Source organism: Temnothorax nylanderi, unplaced genomic scaffold (assembly GCF_030848795.1).
Source record: "Temnothorax nylanderi isolate EJ_2023f unplaced genomic scaffold, tnyl_v1.0 TNYL_tig0271_pilon, whole genome shotgun sequence".
NCBI lineage: Eukaryota > Metazoa > Arthropoda > Insecta > Hymenoptera > Formicidae > Temnothorax > Temnothorax nylanderi.
The window spans coordinates 38,867-58,854 of record NW_027249333.1 but is presented as its reverse complement, the minus strand read 5'-3'; the positions used below and the strand labels follow the sequence as shown (position 1 = coordinate 58,854).

Genomic DNA, 19,988 nt, shown 5'->3' with positions numbered 1-19,988 from the left:
AGTATAAAAAATTAAGATCGCCAACAGTTAAAATGTTGGCTCCAAAATCAAAAAAATCAAAAATAAATAAATATAGGTATGAGCTCCATATTTGGCGGGAACATTTGAAAATATATCATTCTAAAGGGTCTGGGGTCCGCTGGACCCCGGGTGGCATTTAAGGGTTAAACTTTTAAATTTTGATATCAATTAAAATAAAGAATGTTTAATACATTTTTTAGTTATACAACATCATTGTAACAAGAAATGATGTAATCTTTGTAATGGGAAGGTAAGAATAAATAAAAAAAAAGAAAACAGAAAAGATTTTATAATTGCAATATATTACTAAATGTAGTTTACAATAAGCAAAACTGTAGTTACGTTTAAAATTATGTTCATACTACAGATTTTTACAGTAAATACGGCTTCTCATAAGAAAATAGTCTTACTAAAAGCGCATCACAGCAGCTTTGGAAATGCAGATCTGTATATCTTCTTATTCTCAATCTTATCATGCACAAGTGGATTATACTCAAATTATATATCACCAAGATAAGTTTTCCTGTTATTAGATATTTATTATTATTCATTTACTTATCTCACATTCTCAATATAAATTTTTACATATGTGCATCTAAAATGTATATTTATTGCTGGCTAACAATACAACCTGAATACTAGTGCAACTTTTTTTATCTTTAATTCTTTACTGCAAATCAGAATAAAATTAATTTCCAAAATAAGAATATCTGAATGGCAGGCAATTAAGAAGAATGTGATGTTTAATTATTACTTTCATATGTTATAAAACTTATATAGCATTGTGGCACATACGTGTAGAACACTATTTGTAACAATATTACTGATGCTGTTTTGAGAATGAATAGCTAAAAATTAGTTGGTTTCCTACAGATACAGAAGAATTTTATGGTACTGTAAAATGTTTCGTGGAAGATCCTCAAAATGTTTTCAAACATAAAATTATATGTATAAGCCACCAATCAATCATGATCGTACCATGTTACTTCGACATCCAAACATAAGACTAATTAATAAAATATATTTTGAGAAGTAGTAGAATAAGCAGATAGATCTTATGATGTTGTTGTCGATGTATTAAATTTTTGTTGGATAATAGATGTTTTTCGCTGTGGTACTGTTTCTGGTGTCGGTATAGCATCTCCCGTTGGCAGAACACCAGCTGGCTTTGGCTTAGCTGTAGACTTTTGCTTTGCCATTTGATAATCCCCAGAATCAAAATATTTTTGCTGAAAACATCGAAATTGTTAACTGTTTCAAGAAACTAAAAGATTAAAAAAAAAAAGAAATACACAGCTGTCTTTACAGAACTCTGTACAATCAAAAATTGACATTTACCCCCTTGGCTAGCCTTTTCTGCAGAAATGCGGAATGACCGCCGAATGGTCGACCAGCTGCATTTGGAAATTTTGCTTTCAACTTTGCTTCCTCCATTTTTTCTATGTCACTCGACGACAGCTATAACAAAATCTTCTGTGAAGATCTGTTTATATACACATAACACTGTGTCGGCGTATATACAAACAGTTTCATGCAAATGAAATTTTTATAAAATATTCTTTCTACTTATGAATTTTCAAAATCTCTTCTATTAAAATTCACATAAATGTATGTCACATATCTGTTCTATTGTCACACAAACATTTATGCTTAGAATTTATCGTAAGAGTAAGCTACAAATAGATGTAATCTTCAAATGTTTGTGTACAGCAATGCAGTGCCAGATAGAATGCTATTTCAGCACAATTAACAAATTATAAATTAAATATCACAATATCACAATTTTCCAATGACAAAACAAAATATTGTTGCTCTCTGTGATGATGTCCCGATAACTCATCGAGAGGACCCTCGCCGTTTCTTAACGCGCTCGTTTTGTACGTAATTAATATAAATACATAATTAATTAATTAATTCTACAACTTGGATCATCGTCTCAATCGTCCGACTGTTAAATCTAGCGACTTGCCTCCGCAGTTGGGCTCTGCTCGTTCGTCTGATCGTCGCTCATCTTCGCAGGTTTTTCAAACGCCTCTCGTCGTAGCGACCGTTCGCCTCCCGACTAGTTATCCTCTGTATACTAATTTCGACACTTGACGCATATAACATACATAAGCTAAGTGAGCGGCGCAATAACGTGCAGCGCCTCTCAATCGTGCCCTTCGCCGCAGGCGAGCAGTGGACTGGATAGACGGTAAACGCGTGCACCGGTGGAGAGACCGACAATTGTCAACGAGAGAGTTGTTTTCATACGCGTACGGACGGCGAGAACGAGAACAGCGACTGAGCGACGGCGTCACATGCGGGGCCATATGTTCCCGGGTGACCGTTACCGACGTCCGCACGGCGGGTTTCCATTGCGCGATTCGATCCGATTGCCATTGGACGATCAATTCAACCGGCAGAAATCGTTTCGAGTTTCGAATAGAGTTCGCTCTAATCAGAGGCCGGTATTCATAATCGGTTCTTATTTCAAGACCGTCTTAAGTAATGTCTTGGGGCCGGTCTACAAATGGATGTTGTAAGTCGTAAAGGTGAAATTTCATGGGCAGTGAAAAGCAGCAGCAGATCGTACTGATTGGCTACAAAATAGAGAAGTCCTCGAGTTTCTAGAACTTCTCTATTTTATAGCCAATCAGTACGATCTGCTGCTGCTTTTCACTGCCCATGAAATTTCACCTTAAGTCGTAAGAATTGGCCAATCACAGTTCATTATTCTTCGACCGCAAGGAGAATAATGGACTGTGATTGGTCAATTCTTACGACTTACGACTTACAACACCCATTGTAGACCGACCCTTAAGATGCTAATACGGCTCTGTGATTGGTTTATAACACCTTAAGATTATCCTTAAGACGGTCTTAAGGCTGATTTATGATGGCCGTAAGTGCCCATCTACAATAGGTGTTTTAAGCCCTAAGCCCTAAGAAATTGACCAATCACAGTCAATTATTCTCCTCAAATTCAATTGTGATTGAACAATTTCTTAAGGCTTAGGGCTTAAAACACTTATGCTGGGTCTACAATGCGAGTCGCAAAGTCGTGAGTCGCAAGAATTGACCAATCACAGTCGAATTTGAGAAAAATAATCGACTGTGATTGGTCAATTCTTGCGACTCACGACTTTGCGACTCGCATTGTAGACCCAGCATTATTGTAGATGGGCACTTATACACTACGTTTACGCGAGCGTTACTTCTGTAGTAACTTACGATAATTCCGTCGCGTAAACGGGATTTTTTTTCGCGTAAACGGGATTTTGTAGTAACTTACGATAATTTATTCCGCGTAAACGAATGAATTATCGTAAGTTACTACAGAAGTAACGCTCGCGTAAACGTAGTATTAGTCCCGGTCGATGTTCTCTTCGGCGTAAATCGAGCCGTAAACGTAGGGTAAATGTACCAATACCTGGACACGTATCTATGTTTGGACATTTTTATCATTTTAGTCCTTAAATAAGTTATAACGCGAATTAAAATCAAAGAATCAAAGACACAAATATTTTTTTGTATTATATTTTTATCTTTGATTTTAATTCGTGTTATACTCATGAATTTAAAAATTAAAATGATAAAGGTGTCCAGACATAAGTCTTAAGTGTCTCGGCATTGGTACATTTACCTCAGTCATAGTTGGAAAAATATGGGATCGCGAGAGTTGAGTATGAACCCGGGCCCGTGGAATATATACATATATAATCCTCTTTTCTCTATTTATTAAAAAGATTTATAAAAATTATATACATTTCTATTGTCCAACGTCACATTGATCATCATTTACTACGTTTACGCGAACGTTACTTCTGTAGTAACTTACGATAATTCACTCGTTTACGCGGAGTAAATTATCGTAAGTTACTACAAAATCCCGTTTACGCGAAGGAAAATCCTGTTTACGCGAAGGAATTATCGTAAGTTACTACAGAAGTAAAGCTCGCGTAAACGTAGTAATTGACTACTTATAAAATAATAATGTTGGCAAAAAGGAATTGAATCGATATGAACCAACTAGTACAGAAAAATGGGCAAGATACATTTTTCTGTACGAGATTTCTATTCGAGATATTCATCCGAGTTGCCTGTGTCCACGATTCGAGTTTTTCGGTGTTCATAGTTGTATTGCAGGGTCTCTACATCTAAGATGCCACTTTCAAACTTAATGTTCTCAACCGTTCTTTCCAGGGTCCTCACTGATGGAAAGATGGGTAGATAATTCACAAAATCAGAATAACCCGTAGTACCCCACTTTCTTTTGAACACAAGGGCATCTCTGATAGTTTCTAGACTCCACTTAAGGCCACGATTGGACTGTCTTCCCAGAGACGCAATCTGGTCAGCATGTAATCTCGATGTTATGCCGAAAGTGACCTTTGCTTTGCTTTGCTCTGAGCGCCACAGTCTAAGCCTACATTTGTCATAATTAGACTTAAGAATATATAATTTTTTTCTCGTCTTTTGAGTTATGGTACTCAAAAGCTTGTTGTCACGTTGTAAGGCTTCTATTTCTTTCTTTTGTTTCTTCAGCTCATCTTGTAATTCTTGAATTGTTAAACTTGCGGTAGGTGGAGATATATGAACCGATTCAGAGGTAACACAGATGTTGTCCGAAGTAGATAACGGGTCGACATCTTCACTATTACAGTCTAAAATGACAGATGCAGAAGAGAGTTCATGACTAGTTTCTTTTGAAGAGTTCATAACATAGAGGTCATGAGAAAGGCAAGAAACAAAGGCGAGATCTTGGTTTACATCCTGGTGTGGCACACTTTCCACTGCAATTTTGCTTGTTCTAGCTTTCACTTGGCTTCCTGCAGCTTGAATGGATTTTGACAGCTTAGGCTGATCTGAGGCATAGCTGTGGTCATCAGGTAAGCGGTTCACTTGTGTGATGAGATCTTGAAAGGGGTAATGCCGACTTGTGTCGACAGCATACTTATGGTCATACATTGTAAGGGAAACGTTTTTGCTATTTTCTACAGGCACAGGTACTGCAGAATGCCGTAGCACCCTGGACCTATCTTCACGCACTGTTTCCCACTGTGATGCATCAAAGTGATTCTGAAATTGTGACAAAATTAATCAATGCATCTTCGTAGATACGATACATATATGAGAGGCAATAAAAATACTTCATCTTACCTCACAAATGCAACTGGAGGTTCTATGCTGCCAGAATTTCCGTCCAGTCCGCGACACCCAAACAAAACGTCTCTCGGGATCTTTAGGAAAACGAAAAAGTTTCTTCCCGTCTCTCTTGAACTCTGCAGCCCTTCATTTTGCACGTACGGACTATTTCAGCTGCATGTCAAAAAATAAAACAGTGGTATAATGTACAATATTTATACGAATTAAAGGACTATAGGATTCCAATGTAAATAACCAAAGTAATATATAGGGGAGACCGAGGCGGGTTGTCACACTTTTCAAATACTGATTTTTTAAAAAATGTTAGCAATATTTTATAATATTGTATAGTACTTTATAATGTAGCTACATCCTTTAGGTATAAGAAAAAAAATATTAGACTCATATATATTTATACACAAAAAAGTTATTTAATTCTAAGCAAGATCGTGAAAATGTGACGACTTACCCCATACCCAGGGTTGGTTGTCACACGACTCTGGGTTGGTTGTCACATATCTTTTATATAGAGGAAACGACAAATAGTTTCTATTTTAATGTTTTATTAGAGTTAGTGACAATTTTTTATAAGTTTAACTTAATAATCGCATAATATATCGCAGCATAAATTAAACAATCATTAAAATTAATAGTTTTCATAAACTTGTAATAATTTACACAAACTTAAAGTAAATCACAATTCTATTATATAGAGATAAAAAAATAATAATTCTCATAAACATTGAGTAAATAAAAAAATAATTCTCATAAACTTTGTAATACTAACTCTGATAAATTTTGAGTAAATAAAATAATAATTCTCTTTTTAAAAAAAATTCTCTTGAACTTTGTAATAACTTGGAGCTATAGGAGCTCATGCAGACTCACAGTTGTGGCATATATAATGCAATACATCAGAAACAATTTTTCATGAGACCATCCTTTACATTGAATACACTGGACCCATTTCTCTTTAGGCAAACTATTAGAATAAGATTCCAAACAAACTAAACAGAAACATTCTTTTTCTTTAAGAACTATTGTTTTTTTTTTGCAACCTTTCTAGCATAATTAGTTTTTGTCTGTTTATTTTCTTCAAATAGTCTTTTTCTACTTTTCCCTTTATTTCTACTCTCCTTACTTTTCATTTTTTCGAGTTCCAGTTTCCTCTTTACTGATGTATCAGTAAGAATTGCTGTTACTCGATTTTTCCGTAAACTAGCTTTAGGAAAAGAGCGGAGATCTTCAGAGCTTAATATTTCAAAGCCTTTGTCTGATTTTTTAGAAAACGATTGGGAGACATGGCACTCTGAAGAACTGGTTGCTTCTACGTTTATTGTATGTTCTGTCATGGCTTGCTGTTCATCATTATTTTTGCAAATAATTACATTATTACACTAATATAATATTATTAAATTAATGTTTTATACTTACTTATTTTCTTCAGGAGGTGGCCTATCAGTAATGAAACTTGGTGCGAAATCCAGATCTGAGAAAATGTCTTTATTGTAAGGAAATATGCCAGTACATTTAAAGCCTGCTTGAATATTTGTTGGTGTCATGGCAAGAGGGTAGGCAACAGCAACAATTTCAGGAATATTGTAGATATTCATCGTACGGCTAGGGTTGTTTAATATCCAAGCATCACAAGCAGAGTTGACATATTTTTTAAAGGGTCCAAATACTGTCCTATCCAGAGGTTGTAACTTGTGTGAACAATGTGGTGGAAAGGATAACATCACAATTCCATTTTCTTTTGCGTACTTTAAACTATCAATACTGAGATGTGAACTATGGTTGTCCAACACCAATAGAACTGGTTTTTCAATCGAGCATCTTGCATGAGCATGGAAATGTTTCAAAAATTGCTGAAAGTCGTCTTCTTGCATCCAAGCTGATCTGTTTGCAGTGCCACTTGATTCAGGTGGAGCAGATGCAATAAAATAATCTTTAAAATGTACACGAGGAAACACAAAAAAGGGTGGTATATGATTTCCTATTGCAGATATAGCACAAGCCATAGTAACTAAAGTTCCACGTTCAGCCGAAACAATGCTTCCAACTTGCTTATGGCCTTTCCGTGCAACAACTCTATCGGGCACTTGCACAGTTGTTATACCAGTTTCGTCCATATTCCAAATATCTTGAGGTTGAAAATGATGACGAGACATTACCTTTTCCAAATTTCCGAAAAATAATTCAACATTAGTTCTGTTGAAACTTGTCACTCTTGCTTCAATTGTGGCTTCTGGTTTTCGTATGGAAATGTTACTGTTACGTTTTAATAGTGCGCTGAACCAATCTTCTCCTGCTATTTTATTTTTCATCCAGGATGCAGGCATCTCAATTGAATTATTGCAAGCTAGATTATAAGCCAAAGTTCTGATTTCCTTGGGAGAGAGACCAAAATAAATATCCGAAGCACGTAAAATGTAATTTACCAATTCTTGTTCTTGAGACTTAGTAAAAATCTGTCTAGCTTTAGAATAACCCACAGAAATCGTTGGAGTAGCAATATTTTCACATACATAGTCTTCCTCTGGAATCTTCTTGCAATAACGAGCTAATGTACGATAGTTGATATCGAACTCTAAAGCAGCTTGGGGGGTTTTGGATTTTCCCTCGGTTGAGGGAGGATAAGTGCTTTCTTGTCGATGACAACCTAGCACAAACAATGTAGACCATTCCTGACAAGGATTTTGGAACAAGTGCAAATACAAGCACACTATATGATTTTACCTGTTCCTTTAAGGAATTCAAAAACAAAATAGAACAAATTCCAATTACTATTCTTAATCATGCTATACACATCAATTTCCGCAAGGTAACCCACGGCTCTAAGGTTCTCGTCCAACTTGATCCTGAGATCATCGTACTTATGACACTGATGGATTACGTGCATCAGGTCCTCACACTCATGTCCACATTCACATCGTTGTGTATCGATATAATCCTTCCTGAAGAGTGAAGATCCAAGGTTGTAGTGATCCGCTCTGATCCTGTTAATGAGAGTAACGTAATATCTTGGGGCGTTGATTTTGCTGAACCAAGGCTTGCGGGCCTCCTCGTCATAGAATTTTGAAAAGTAAAATTTGCCCTTGAAGGCAGAGTCTCGCTTAACAGAGGTCTGAGAAGCCTGCCAAGTTTCCTCCCTTGCCAAAGCCATAAGGTCCCCAGTCGGGACCATGATGCTCTCATCTGGGGGTTCATGAGCAGCTTCCTTAGCTAAACCATCGGCCAGCTCATTCCCAGCGATGCCGACATGAGCGGGAATCCACACAAGCACAACTGTTGCGGGGTGAAATCACACGAAAAGCCAAAAAAGACACCGCGTGTATAAAGAAACTTTATTGATAATCACACGGGTAAAAGTACGCAGTGAGACGTGACAATGCGCACAGAGGACTCGCGGACACACAGAGTGAAGGCGGAGAAGAAGAACATAACAGAAGCGGTTTTCGCGTTACCAACTTAGGTTGTGAGAGGGTCAGTTGGCCGCACTTTTAGTAATAAACGAAATAAACTAAATAGTATCTGACCAATAAGGGCTTAATAAAGAAAATGTGAGAGTCCATACATACATACATATGAAAATAGGGTATTTATCGTAACACCCCCACTACTTGAACGTTTTCGTGACGGCGGTAACTAACTTGGATCTAAACATATTAAATTTTTCGCTACATAAGGGCTTTGTAAACACGTCTGCGTATTGACTATCCGATTTTACATATTTTGTGTCAATTTCGTTGTCAGCTATCTTTTCACATATGAATTGATGACGTACGTCAATGTGTTTCGACCTGCGATGAAATTCAGGATTTCTTGATAGCTTTATCGCGCTTTGATTGTCAACATATAGAGTGGTAGGTTTCACACATCGACGTCCGACATCTGATAACAGTTTTCGAAGCCAGACTGCTTCTTTCGTTGCTTCGCTCGCTGCGATAAATTCAGCTTCGGTCGTACTTAGGCTTACAGATGTCTGCCGCTTGGACGACCACGTTATGGGTGTCCCATTCAACATGAAGAGATATCCCGAAGTTGAGCGTCTGGTGTCGGGATCGCCAGCGTAGTCCGCATCAGAGAAACCGATTAGCTCACAATTTCTATTATTCGCAAAAAAAATGCCGTATTCTTTGGTACCCCTAAGGTATCGGAGGATACGTTTTACGGCGTTCCAATGCGTATGACTATAGTTATTGAAATATCGACTTACTACGCTAACTGCAAAGGCTATGTCGGGCCTCGAGATCATAGACAAAATAAGAGCGAACCCACCGCTTCGCGATAAGGCACGTTACAATTTTGATCGCCAGTAGGGTTCTCTAATCGCGTATGTGGATCGAAGGGCGTGTTGACGGGGTTCGCTTCTGTCATATTAAACTTCTGTAGAATTTTGTTTACGTAACTCGTCTGACATAAGAAAATTCCGTCGTTGACACGTTGTATTTCCATTCCGACAAAACGACTTGAATTACCGACGGTAATCTTAAAGTTCTTTTGTCTGTAAAGTAGAGACGTTAGTCGCTGTAAGGTCTCCGCACGCCGCGCGAATATGAGACCATCATCAACGTAAAGCGCTAGGTACACTTTGTCTCCGTCGTAACTTGCTACGTATACGCACTTATCGGAAGAGCATTGAGAGAAACCGAGATTTTTGATAAAAGAATCAAATTTTTCGTTCCAACAGCGTCCGGATTGTTTCAAACCGTAAATCGCTTTATTTAGTTTTAAGACAAAATTTTTATTCTCTACTTTCAGCCCTTCCGGAATCTGCATGAAAATAGTTTCTCCCAAATCGCTGTTTAGATAAGCCGTGCTTACATCAAATTGGGCTGATTTTAGATTTTCATTTGCCGCAATCGCTAACAAAAGTCGAACTGATTCGTACTTAACGACGGGCGAAAAAACTTCGTTATAATCTACACCGGCCTGTTGTGAGAAACCTTGAGCGCAAAGGCGTGCTTTATATTGTATTGAATTATCGTTAGAGGAATCTTTTATTTTGAATACCCATTTGTGACCTACGGGTTTACGGTCTTTCGGGAGCGGTACGATCTCCCACGTTCGGTTATCTTCGTGGGCTTGAAGCTCTTTTTGTATCGCTTCTGTCCATTCGACCGAGTTTTTTACCGTTGATGGCTTCCTTGTAACTAGAAGGAGTGTCGCATGACGCGATGTATGCCGTATAACGTTCCGGTTCGCGTAGGTTTCCGCGGGCTCGCAAATCGTAATGTTCTGAACGCGTTCGCCTTTGGTCCTGTTCGTCGAGAGAACGAGTTTCGTCGTCCGAGGGTGTGCTAGATGCATCGACAAAAGTATCCGAACCCGAAGACTCGATGGAGCCATCTAAATTAATGTCTCCATTTCCGGCGTTTTTGTTATCGGAATCAAACGAAATCCAAACTCCTTTATCTTTCACGTTATCGGTCGTGTTCTCATTAAAAATAACGTTTCTGGAAACGGTGATGCGTTTGGTTCGTACGTCAAGCAGTCTATAATTGTCTGAATCTTTTTCATAACCGACGAGTATTTTCTTTTGGGATTTGGGGTCCCATTTTTTGCGCGAGACATCGGGAACATGCATGTAAGCGTCGCAACCGAACGTTTTAATATGGGATAAGTTTGGTTCTTCCCTGTATATACTTCGAAAGGCGTTCTCCCGTCCGGACGTAGGGGTACGGTTCTGTTCAATATATAGGTAGCTGCATTGACAGCTTCGCCCCAGAGATACTTCGGTAAATTGCGCGCCAATAACATAGTGCGTGCACTTTCTACAATTGTGCGCATCTCGCGTTCCGCGCGACCGTTTTGTTCGGGCGTGTGAGGAGCTGACGTGAGCAGTTTAATACCTTGATGTTTTAGTAGATCGCGAACATTCGAATTAACGAATTCTGTGCCGTTGTCGGCCCTTAGAATTTTAACATCTTTCCCGAATTGATTTTTAGTTAGGGCAAGAAATTCCTTTAATCTATCGAAAACGTCGTTTTTATGTTTAAGAAAATATACGGTTCTAAAACCTGAACTTTCGTCCTTAAACAATAGAAAAAATCTAGCTCCGCTTATCGATGACGTTTGCATCGGGCCACATAAGTCTGTATGGATAACATCACCGGGCTTGACTTCACTTTTTGCTTTAGTTGACGAAAAAGGGAATCTGGATTGTTTGCCTAATGGGCAATCTTCACAGAAAAAAGGCTTTTTATTCGATAAATTTATTCCAGAAACCGATTCGTTTGCTATCATTTTAGTGAGTGAGTTCGAGCTTACGTGACCCAGACGTTTATGCCATGTTTCTAAGGAGGCTGTAGAAGACGCGTAATGAGCCGTTATTTTCGTTTTCGGTTCGAACAACAGACGTATTAGTTTGTTTGATTGTTTGATACCGTGCGCTACAATTGTTTTATCTTTCGAGAGTATATCTGCGCGATCGCCGTTTAAAGTAATAGAGAAACCGTTTGACGTGCAAATGCCGGTCGAAAATAAATTTTTCTTTAAGGTTGGAACGTACGCGACGTTGTTTATTTCGCCCGTCTAACCATTTATTACCGACCAGTCTGGAAATTGGTATTGTTCCATGACCTACAACTTTCAGAATTGTGTTATCACCTAGACAAACATATTCGCTATCTGTCGGTATTAATTTCGCGAACCAATCTTTCTGGCAGCAGAGATGCCGAGATGCGCCGCTGTCGAGAAGCCAAACACACTCTTCATTGAGGTTAAAAATCGCGGTCACTCTATTATCGACTGTGTATGCAGGAATTTCGCTATTCGTTTCGTTCGCGTCTTGAACAACAAAAGCCGTGAAGTTAGCCGAATCGTCGTTTTTCGGATCGCTCTTTTTTTCGGAATCATCACTCTTTTTGGTTGCTTTCGACGCTCTTTTTCTCGCGTAACAATATTTCGCGATATGTCCGGACTTACTACAAAACTGCAGGTGATGTCTTTCGTACGCTTCGAAGATCCGTTTTCATGAGATGGACGATGGCTCCATTTCTTCTTCGTAATGCTTGATGCCGCCAGAGCGGTGCTCACTTCGTCCATCGACGACATCCGGGCTTCTTCTCGTAGCAATCTCTCGCGCAGGCGTTGTAGCGTTTGTCCCGCTGCATCTACGCTGTCCCACGCTGAGATGAAAGCGTTATATTTGCTGGGGAGAGTGCCAAGTATCTTCGCCATTATCATGATGTCCGACACGTTCTCGTCAATGTCTTTGAGTTGATTTGCCATATTTTCGACCTTGGCGATATGTTGAGCAACAGAGTCGTTAGGGGCCATCCGGTATTCATGGAATTTTGTCGTGAGCGACAGTTTATTAGATGCACTTTTTTGCTCATGAATGGTGGAAAGTTTTGTCCACATTTCCGCTGCGGTAGTGCATGTGATAAGGTATTCGAGCTGCGAGTATTCCATTGAAGATGACAAAATAAACATTGCTTTGGCATTCTTCTTTATCCATGCGTTCCTGGGATCACCGGCTGCTTCAGGTTTCGTTTCGGTACCTTCGACGATGTCCAAAAGGTCGTGCGCAACGAGAATGGCTCTCACTTGGAATTTCCAAAGTTGGAAGTTTTGTCCGTCGAATCTCACAAGATTTCTCAAGTCCGCGTTCTCGCTCATTTTTGCGTTGGAGAATTATCCGAGAAAAAAAAAAAAATGGCTGCGGTTTTCGTGGACGAGACGAGGCACGTTAAAAGTTCGAAACACTTTTTAATCGTGTAAGAGATGTCGTGCGTGCGTGCCTGGGCCCATAACCTGTTGCGGGGTGAAATCACACGAAAAGCCAAAAAAGACACCGCGTGTATAAAGAAACTTTATTGATAATCACACGGGTAAAAGTACGCAGTGAGACGTGACAATGCGCACAGAGGACTCGCGGACACACAGAGTGAAGGCGGAGAAGAAGAACATAACAGAAGCGGTTTTCGCGTTACCAACTTAGGTTGTGAGAGGGTCAGTTGGCCGCACTTTTAGTAATAAACGAAATAAACTAAAATAGTATCTGACCAATAAGGGCTTAATAAAGAAAATGTGAGAGTCCATACATACATACATATGAAAATAGGGTATTTATCGTAACAAATATCTCTCATATTGTACTCCCTTTCAAGTGAGTAAATGAGCAGTCTAGTTTCCACCTCGTATTTACTTTTATGAACTGAAATGAGGTTGTTTTGAACAGCGGAAAGAGCCGATTTGCAATCCGACATGATAACAACATGGTTATTTCTTGTGTCTCGTGATATCTTCATGAGATTCAGGGCCGCATTGATGGCAAAAATCTCTGCAGTAAACGACGAACAAATGTTAGACATACTAATCTTATAGGCAGTGTCCCACCCTTCTATAGCGATACTTGCACCCGTAGAACGCCAGTCGGGGTTATGTGAGCCATCCGTAAACACAATTTCCGCCTCATTGTTCAATTGGTATTTTTTAATGATGTCTTCTATCATAGAAGCATCAGAATATTCCTCATTTTCCTTCCTCAAAAGACCAACGGAAAAGTCGACCACAGGGACGAAATCATGCGCCTCGAACTCCCCCCGAAAAATCTCATGGATTCCTGGGGGGCCAATAAGCGCTCTGACGGGAGCACATTTCCTCCACACTCTAGACATCAGCGACATAACATAGGTAGGTTGACGATATCGTACCCACAGCTCAGCGTCATGGGCCCTCTGGATTCTCTCGCAAACGCCATCCAAATTGTGAGCCATGGCCTTATAAATGTAGTTCCTGGCGAGCATCTCCGCACGGTCCGTCAACAGTCTGACCTTGGCCTCAGCCACGATGACGTTGTTTGGTGTGCTGTTGCGGTATCCTAGGGCAGTCCTAATGCCCTTATATTGCGTCCTTTCCAACTTGAGAACCGAGTTGGCATCCCTGGGGTGATAAACGAAACTGCCGTAATCTGTAATCGAACGAACCAAGCTCTTGTACAACATTAACGCCGTATTGACCTCTAAACCTTTAGAGATTCTACACAGATATCGAATGACAGCGTTCGCTTTATCAACCTTACTACGAACTTCCTGGATCTGATGTGAGAACCTTAAACCATTATCCATCCAAATTCCCAGAAATTTCGATTCCCGGCTGTAGAACACTTCACATCCCTGGATCACCATACTTTGTCTTTCATTAAAAAGGCCATATTTGTTAAATTCCACAATGACAGTTTTTTGTGGTTCCAATTCGAGACCAATAGAACGAAGTCTTTCAGCAACCAAATTCACCGCTAGCTGGAGCAGCTCCCGATTACGCCGTCTGTTAGGACCACGTATATAAAGGCCGATGTCGTCAGCGAACTCGCACGATTCCACCCCCTCAGGTAAGTCAGTGCATATTCTCCCCGTGTAGAGAGAGTATAGGGCAGGACTGAGAACGGCGCCCTGCGGGAGTCCCATATAAACTAGACGTTCTATGAATTCTTGAGAATTAACAATAAAACGAACAAGTCTCCGGTATAGCCATTTACGAATAAATCTGACTATGCCCGCGGGACAATTAAGCGCAACAAGAGTCTTAATCAAAGTGCGGAACTCGACATTATCGTAAGCTCCCGAAACGTCGAGGAACGCAGCCAGCGTGTACTCACCCGAAGATATAGAGGTACGAATATCTGACACAATCTTAACTAGATTGTCTGCGCACGACTTCCCCCTGCGGAAACCATTCTGTGATGGATTGAACTTGTGAGCGCTCTCCGCCCACCATATGAGGCGCTCATTGATCATGCGTTCACACAATTTGCCGACACAAGACGATAAAGATATGGGGCGGACCTTCTCTTTTCCAGGCTTATCAATAAAAACCACCTGGTAACGGTGCCAGTCCTCAGGAAGGGAGTCCGAGAGCCAAATACAATTGAAGAGCCTCAACAAACACTCAAGGGCTGAGTCCGGCAATTCCTGGATCATTTTATATTCGATTCCATCCAGCCCCGGGGCAGAGTTTTTCTTTATCATTTTAATGGCTCTATCCAATTCCGATCTACGAAACAACGAACTCAGGGAGTCATCCGGGTAATTAATATTCAACACCGGATCTGATCCCACAAAAGGTGGGGCCAGCTTGTCAACAGACTTCCTTATTTCATCCTCTCTGTTCTTACCACTCCAGCTATTCCATCGAACATTGTTTCTGGCGTTTTTTAAAATCCTGATGGTATTCCAAACGTAGGACAGACTAGTGAAACGGTTGATTCCAGCGCAGAACTCCTCAAAGCATGCCTTTTTTTTTGCGGCGATCGTTCTTCTAACCAGAGCGCACGCTCGTTTGTAGCTATCCCATGTGCTGAGAGATTTACAGCGTTTAAAAGTGGAGAACGTCTTTTTCCTATCTTGGATGACCTTGTCACAATCAACATCCCACCATCTATGTTGAACTTTATGCTTCTTCTCCTTGGCATCAGGAAAACCCGCCATCTTGCGTCTGCCGGAAGCGCGGTCGATTGACGTTCTAAGAATATCGATGAACCGCCCATAATATAAATCGACGTCCTCGGAAAAGTGATCAATAAACGGGAGGAGATCCCTCTTAATAGTTTCATCAACAAACTTGTAATACGAAGTCCAATTCGTCTTCTTTGACGTGATTCTATTGGTAATCTTTCTATAGGGCTGAGGATCGCTGTCCACAGTAAAAGAAATGGGATAGTGATCACTATCCCAAGCGTCATCCTGTTGTTCGTACTCGACATTATCTATAACACCAGCCGTACCAAAGGCTAAATCGATGTTAGAGTCACGCTGTCCTCTCTGGCCAACCCTTGACTTAGTGTCTGAATTGATGCAAAAGAAGCCTCTGTCCAGCAATGTATCATGTAAAGCCTCGCCACTGGGCGTGGTAAGGTCACAATTCCAAGTAGAGTTGTGGGCATTAAAGTCGCCCAGAATAATCGAGTCCAGAGTATCAGGGACCTGGTCCACAACCACGCTAATATCTGCGTCAGTGAGCTCTCCTCGTGGGTGCCTGTACACCGCCATAATGTTACAATTATTGTTCAAGTTTTTGGTCCTGATGCCAACAGTATCGTAGCCGTAAGGAATATCATCCGACAAAGGAATAACATCAAAATCGATGGACCTCCGTACCGAGATCGAAGCACCACCACTGTTCAACACATTCCCACTCTGAACCGTCTTGAAGCCTGGAAAGTATATACGTTTATCATCAGTTCGTCGAGTCTCGGTCAATACCACAATGTCATACTCCATAACACGTTTGGACAATTCATTGGCACTGGTTCCATAACCTCGACAGTTCCAAAGTAATAGTCTGAATGTTATGTCGAGGGGAGGAAGAACCTCCCTTCAGAATACTCAGACCGATTACCTAACTCACGAAGAAAATCCGTTTCCAAAATCCTGTCCAACGAAGTCCCACCTCTACTACTCCATCTCTCCATCAACTCCTTCAATAATTTCAGAAGAGGCAATAATTCCATCATTCCGCTTGCGATATCCTGCGGCACCTGTGTTACATGATTGACTGGAGGAGGATCCCCCGTTGATTGTGCGGAGATAGCGTTCGACCAGGCCGCTCCATTTCTGGCCGACGCGAACATGATACCTTGTTTCTCCTTATTAATATCACTAGCTCTAAGATTAAACTGTTTATAATAATCCTGACTAGATTTGGAAGAGGGTGCCCGCCTCTTTTCAGAGTCCCCGAAGCGTCTATTATAATCAGGGCGAAGCACGGACGCCTCGGTGCGTCGATTGCCCTGATTCTCACCACTAACACAAGCCGTCTCCGTATAAGAAGCTCTCCTCGGGGAAGGCAATCTCGGCCAAGATCCCTCACTCGTTCGGGCATCCGCAGGGGGGGCAACGCAATCACCTCCCTCTACAAAACGTCTAGCACTGAAAAAAGATATATTTTTATGAGCCATAATTATATTAATTTGTTTGTTTTTTTCAAAAACGGGGCAGTTTCTAAAAGTCGATTTGTGAGAGCCGCCACAGTTGCGACACTTGACAGGCTTCTCGCATTGGCCGTGCGACTTGTCACCACATACTATACAGAACGACTCACTTTTGCAAGAAATTTTTGTGTGACCAAACCTGAAACAGTTGAAACACTGCCTGGTCTGCGGTACGAATGGCCTGACTTTCAAACCCACATTGTTGGTAAATATCTTCAAATCTCTAATACCGGTTCCCTTGAAGGTAACGATAATATTGTCCGTTTCCGATAAAGTGGTTTTCTTCTCAATACTATCCCATTTGCGTCGATACATACGCTCCAGGCCGATAATACCCGATCTATCCTGTATTACCGACCAAAGATCTTTGATGGAAGAAGGCCAATCCGCGATGACTCCCTTACTAATCATGGATCGTTGTTCCATAAACGCTTTCAATTTGCTCGGGATTTTTTCTATTGCTTCTAGGGCCAGATTGGCCTCGAGATAATCTGTAAATTCCGCTTCCGCTGAATAATGATTCAACATCTCCAGGGAGGAGGGGCAAATGCGGATGTTCGTTAAAAGCATCCATATTTTAATCAAGTTTTTCCCCTTTCTTGCGGACGTCTGATCGGGGGGTAATTTAATTGTAATCTTCGCTTTGCCTATAAAGCTGCTGTCGAATCTGGTAATTATCGGGCGAAGTTGTTGTTGTGAGCATTTCCTCAGATTACCCTCGTGAACAGAGTATGATTCTCTGTCCTCACCAATAACATTAGGCACGGACGGATCACGTGAACGGGCGTCTCGAACTTTCTCCTTATTACTAGAGTCTATATGCTTGGATACTAAGTCGTCAATATTCTTAGAACTATTAACCGCAACAGCTTTGTTTATAAAAAATTCGCCTGAGCGGGTGTCAGAGTTAATTACTACGTTACTTACCTCAGTATCCATCACATCATCTGATTGCCCTTGGTTTAAGGGTGAGTCCATTCCTGCATTGGTCGTCTCGTCCCTCTGTCCATCTGGCAATGGAATTCCTCGTCGGCTCACATCCTGTCCCACGGCGTCCACCGTTGACTCTCCTTCCATGATTTTTTGAAAGGCCGAGTCGAGAACTTGTTCCGTTACTTCGACTCTCATTCGTTTAAGCGGATTAGCCGGAATCTCATTTCCGGGAGCACGTGAGTTACCTGCAGGCTTCGACAAAGGATCCGAAGGATCCGCCATATAACACTTTCTCAAAACTACAAGAAAAATTTACGGCTCCCCCTCCGAAAGGGGAGCGCAAAGACTACAAACAAAAAGCGGCCTTAAAGCAGCGAGCAATCTAGCACAGGAGACGTAAGCGGTTAGAATCACAGCTACGGAAAAGGATAGGATCTACGTTCAACTCGGGACAGGAGCGGAAACACGTCCGATCACCGTGGCTACTCGTACCGAACTCGTCATATATTAAATGAATATAATAGGTTATTAACCTATGTAAACACTCACGTAAACGTAGTATAAACAGTAAATAAGTAACAGTAATATATAGAATAAGATAATTATTAGGATAATTACATAAAACAATTACCTTGAATTAATCGTCGCGTCGCGTAAAGAGTCACGGTCGGTCTCGCTCCGCGCGTACTACCGTGTCTCTCGAGAATAGGTTAACTGATGAACTGACTGATGACAGCGCGCTAAACGCACTGTCTGCACTGCACTGCACTGCGATACTAACGCCGTTAGCCGCCAGTGTCGAAAAAGTGAAAGTGACATTTCTCTGTTATATATATGTTATATTAAGATGAGAGCGGTCGACGTAGAAGAAAGTATCTTAAAATAAAATTTTCACATTTGGACTTTGCGTCGCAATATCTCCGCTCGTAGGGCACGTAGCGGAATATTTATAACAAACCCCCCCCCTAATTCGACCCCAAGCTATCGATCAAGCCTACTTAGAACTTGATCCGTTCACTCGTTATCGAGATCTCAACATCTCGTATACTCGCAACCCGTCGCGTCGCGTAAAAGAGTCACGGTCGGTCTCGCTCCGCGTATACTTGGCGCGAGACACTGCCGTGTCTCTTGATTTAAGAAACGGTTCGAATACTGGAGGATCCTCCTAACGTATACTCTAGACGATTTAAGAGCACGCATCCCCACTCGTAAGGCACGTATTCAGTAGCTTCATGGGGCAACAAATTCGTCAAATTTGGTATTAAGCATTTTAGTGAGCCAGAATTCTTTAATTTTTGAATCTATAATACAATTCAGAAGATAATAAAGTAAGAATGCAAGAAGAATGTGTGTGTGTGTGTGTGTGTGTTTGTTTGTTGGGAATACAATGCAAAATGTTGTCACCCGGTAACATTATTTATTAATCCATTTCTTTTATTAAACTAACGTTAACACCTTACCACAATGTTTAGGTCATCTAGTCCTTCCCTGTCGAGAAAAGACTTCATATCTTCATGAATCGGTAGTTTGCTTTTAATTTTCCTGCTAATAAAAATGCTGAAACTCTTATTCAGCCACAGATGCTCATAATTGGAACATGTAACTAAATTTCCTGCCCAGCTCTGTGAGATATTTCGAGCGAGTGAACTGATACAAGACTGATCTCCGCCAAGTAGAGTCGGCGAAACAAATGTCACGCATGGACATTCTATTTCGAAGTGGGCGATACTTGGTGGAAGCACGCATATGTCATATCTCTCTAGAAATATTTTAGATGTAATAATAAGAAATAATAACAATGAATAAAGAAGAGAGAATTGATAATACATAAAGGTAAAAAATTCATTATATGCATAAATTTAAATAAACCAATATCTACAGTTGATGATTACCCAAAAAATAAGGTCCGCACACACTTTCGGCAATCTTCAACATTCTTTTTATCGTAATAATTTCCGAACGAAACGTA

General features: G+C 40.6%; 3 protein-coding genes across 7 annotated transcripts; all 3 read right to left on the bottom strand.

Annotated features, from left to right (window-relative positions):
• Nucleotides 1-304: 304 nt before the first annotated feature.
• On the bottom strand, nt 305-2,366 carry Endos (endosulfine alpha). The gene is made up of 3 exons (XM_071718952.1): nt 1,991-2,366; nt 1,360-1,479; nt 305-1,250 (listed from the first exon to the last, which is right to left on the bottom strand). Exons 1-3 carry the CDS (start codon nt 2,030-2,032, stop codon nt 1,077-1,079), a joined length of 336 nt encoding a protein of 111 aa, XP_071575053.1. The 5' UTR covers nt 2,033-2,366; the 3' UTR covers nt 305-1,076.
• Nucleotides 2,367-3,723: 1,357 nt separating this feature from the next.
• LOC139780303 (uncharacterized) lies at nt 3,724-18,150 on the bottom strand. Of its 3 annotated transcripts, XM_071718911.1 has the most exons (4): nt 18,014-18,079; nt 6,583-6,637; nt 5,164-5,322; nt 3,724-5,082 (listed from the first exon to the last, which is right to left on the bottom strand). In XM_071718911.1, the coding sequence occupies exon 4, from the start codon at nt 4,969-4,971 to the stop codon at nt 4,078-4,080; it is 894 nt and encodes a 297-aa protein (XP_071575012.1). In that variant the 5' UTR covers nt 4,972-5,082; nt 5,164-5,322; nt 6,583-6,637; nt 18,014-18,079; the 3' UTR covers nt 3,724-4,077. The 3 variants fall into 3 exon arrangements, with proteins under 3 accessions (XP_071575012.1, XP_071575011.1, XP_071575010.1); XM_071718910.1 differs by lacking the exon at nt 6,583-6,637 and having other exon boundaries at nt 18,014-18,150; XM_071718909.1 differs by lacking the exons at nt 3,724-5,082; nt 18,014-18,079 and having other exon boundaries at nt 5,271-5,322; nt 6,583-8,432.
• LOC139780302 (uncharacterized) lies at nt 14,348-18,512 on the bottom strand. Of its 3 annotated transcripts, XM_071718907.1 has the most exons (4): nt 17,226-18,512; nt 16,495-17,024; nt 14,756-16,309; nt 14,348-14,549 (listed from the first exon to the last, which is right to left on the bottom strand). In XM_071718907.1, exons 1-4 carry the CDS (start codon nt 18,299-18,301, stop codon nt 14,494-14,496), a joined length of 3,216 nt encoding a protein of 1,071 aa, XP_071575008.1. In that variant the 5' UTR covers nt 18,302-18,512; the 3' UTR covers nt 14,348-14,493. The 3 variants fall into 3 exon arrangements, with proteins under 3 accessions (XP_071575008.1, XP_071575006.1, XP_071575009.1); XM_071718905.1 differs by having other exon boundaries at nt 16,495-18,512; XM_071718908.1 differs by lacking the exon at nt 14,348-14,549 and having other exon boundaries at nt 14,985-15,150; nt 15,272-16,309; nt 16,495-18,512.
• Between the last annotated feature and the right edge of the window lie 1,476 nt (nt 18,513-19,988).

What these genes read in the sequence shown, in the direction of transcription:
- Endos (XM_071718952.1), bottom strand. Translation starts at nt 2,032, where the DNA reads ATGAGCGACGATCAGACGAACGAGCAGAGCCCAACTGCGGAG. An exon ending in AGCAGAGCCCAACTGCGGAG is followed by an intron (nt 1,480 to 1,990) that starts GCAAGTCGCTAG and finishes ATTTTGTTATAG; the next exon opens with CTGTCGTCGAGTGACATAGA. An exon ending in AGAAAAGGCTAGCCAAGGGG is followed by an intron (nt 1,251 to 1,359) that starts GTAAATGTCAAT and finishes CGATGTTTTCAG; the next exon opens with CAAAAATATTTTGATTCTGG.
- LOC139780303 (XM_071718909.1), bottom strand. Translation starts at nt 7,490, where the DNA reads ATGCCTGCATCCTGGATGAAAAATAAAATAGCAGGAGAAGATTGGTTC.
- LOC139780302 (XM_071718905.1), bottom strand. Translation starts at nt 18,301, where the DNA reads ATGGCGGATCCTTCGGATCCTTTGTCGAAGCCTGCAGGTAACTCACGT. An exon ending in GGATTTTCTTCGTGAGTTAG is followed by an intron (nt 16,310 to 16,494) that starts GTAATCGGTCTG and finishes TATACTTTCCAG; the next exon opens with GCTTCAAGACGGTTCAGAGT. An exon ending in TCGTACCTCTATATCTTCGG is followed by an intron (nt 14,550 to 14,755) that starts GTGAGTACACGC and finishes GGACTCCCGCAG; the next exon opens with GGCGCCGTTCTCAGTCCTGC.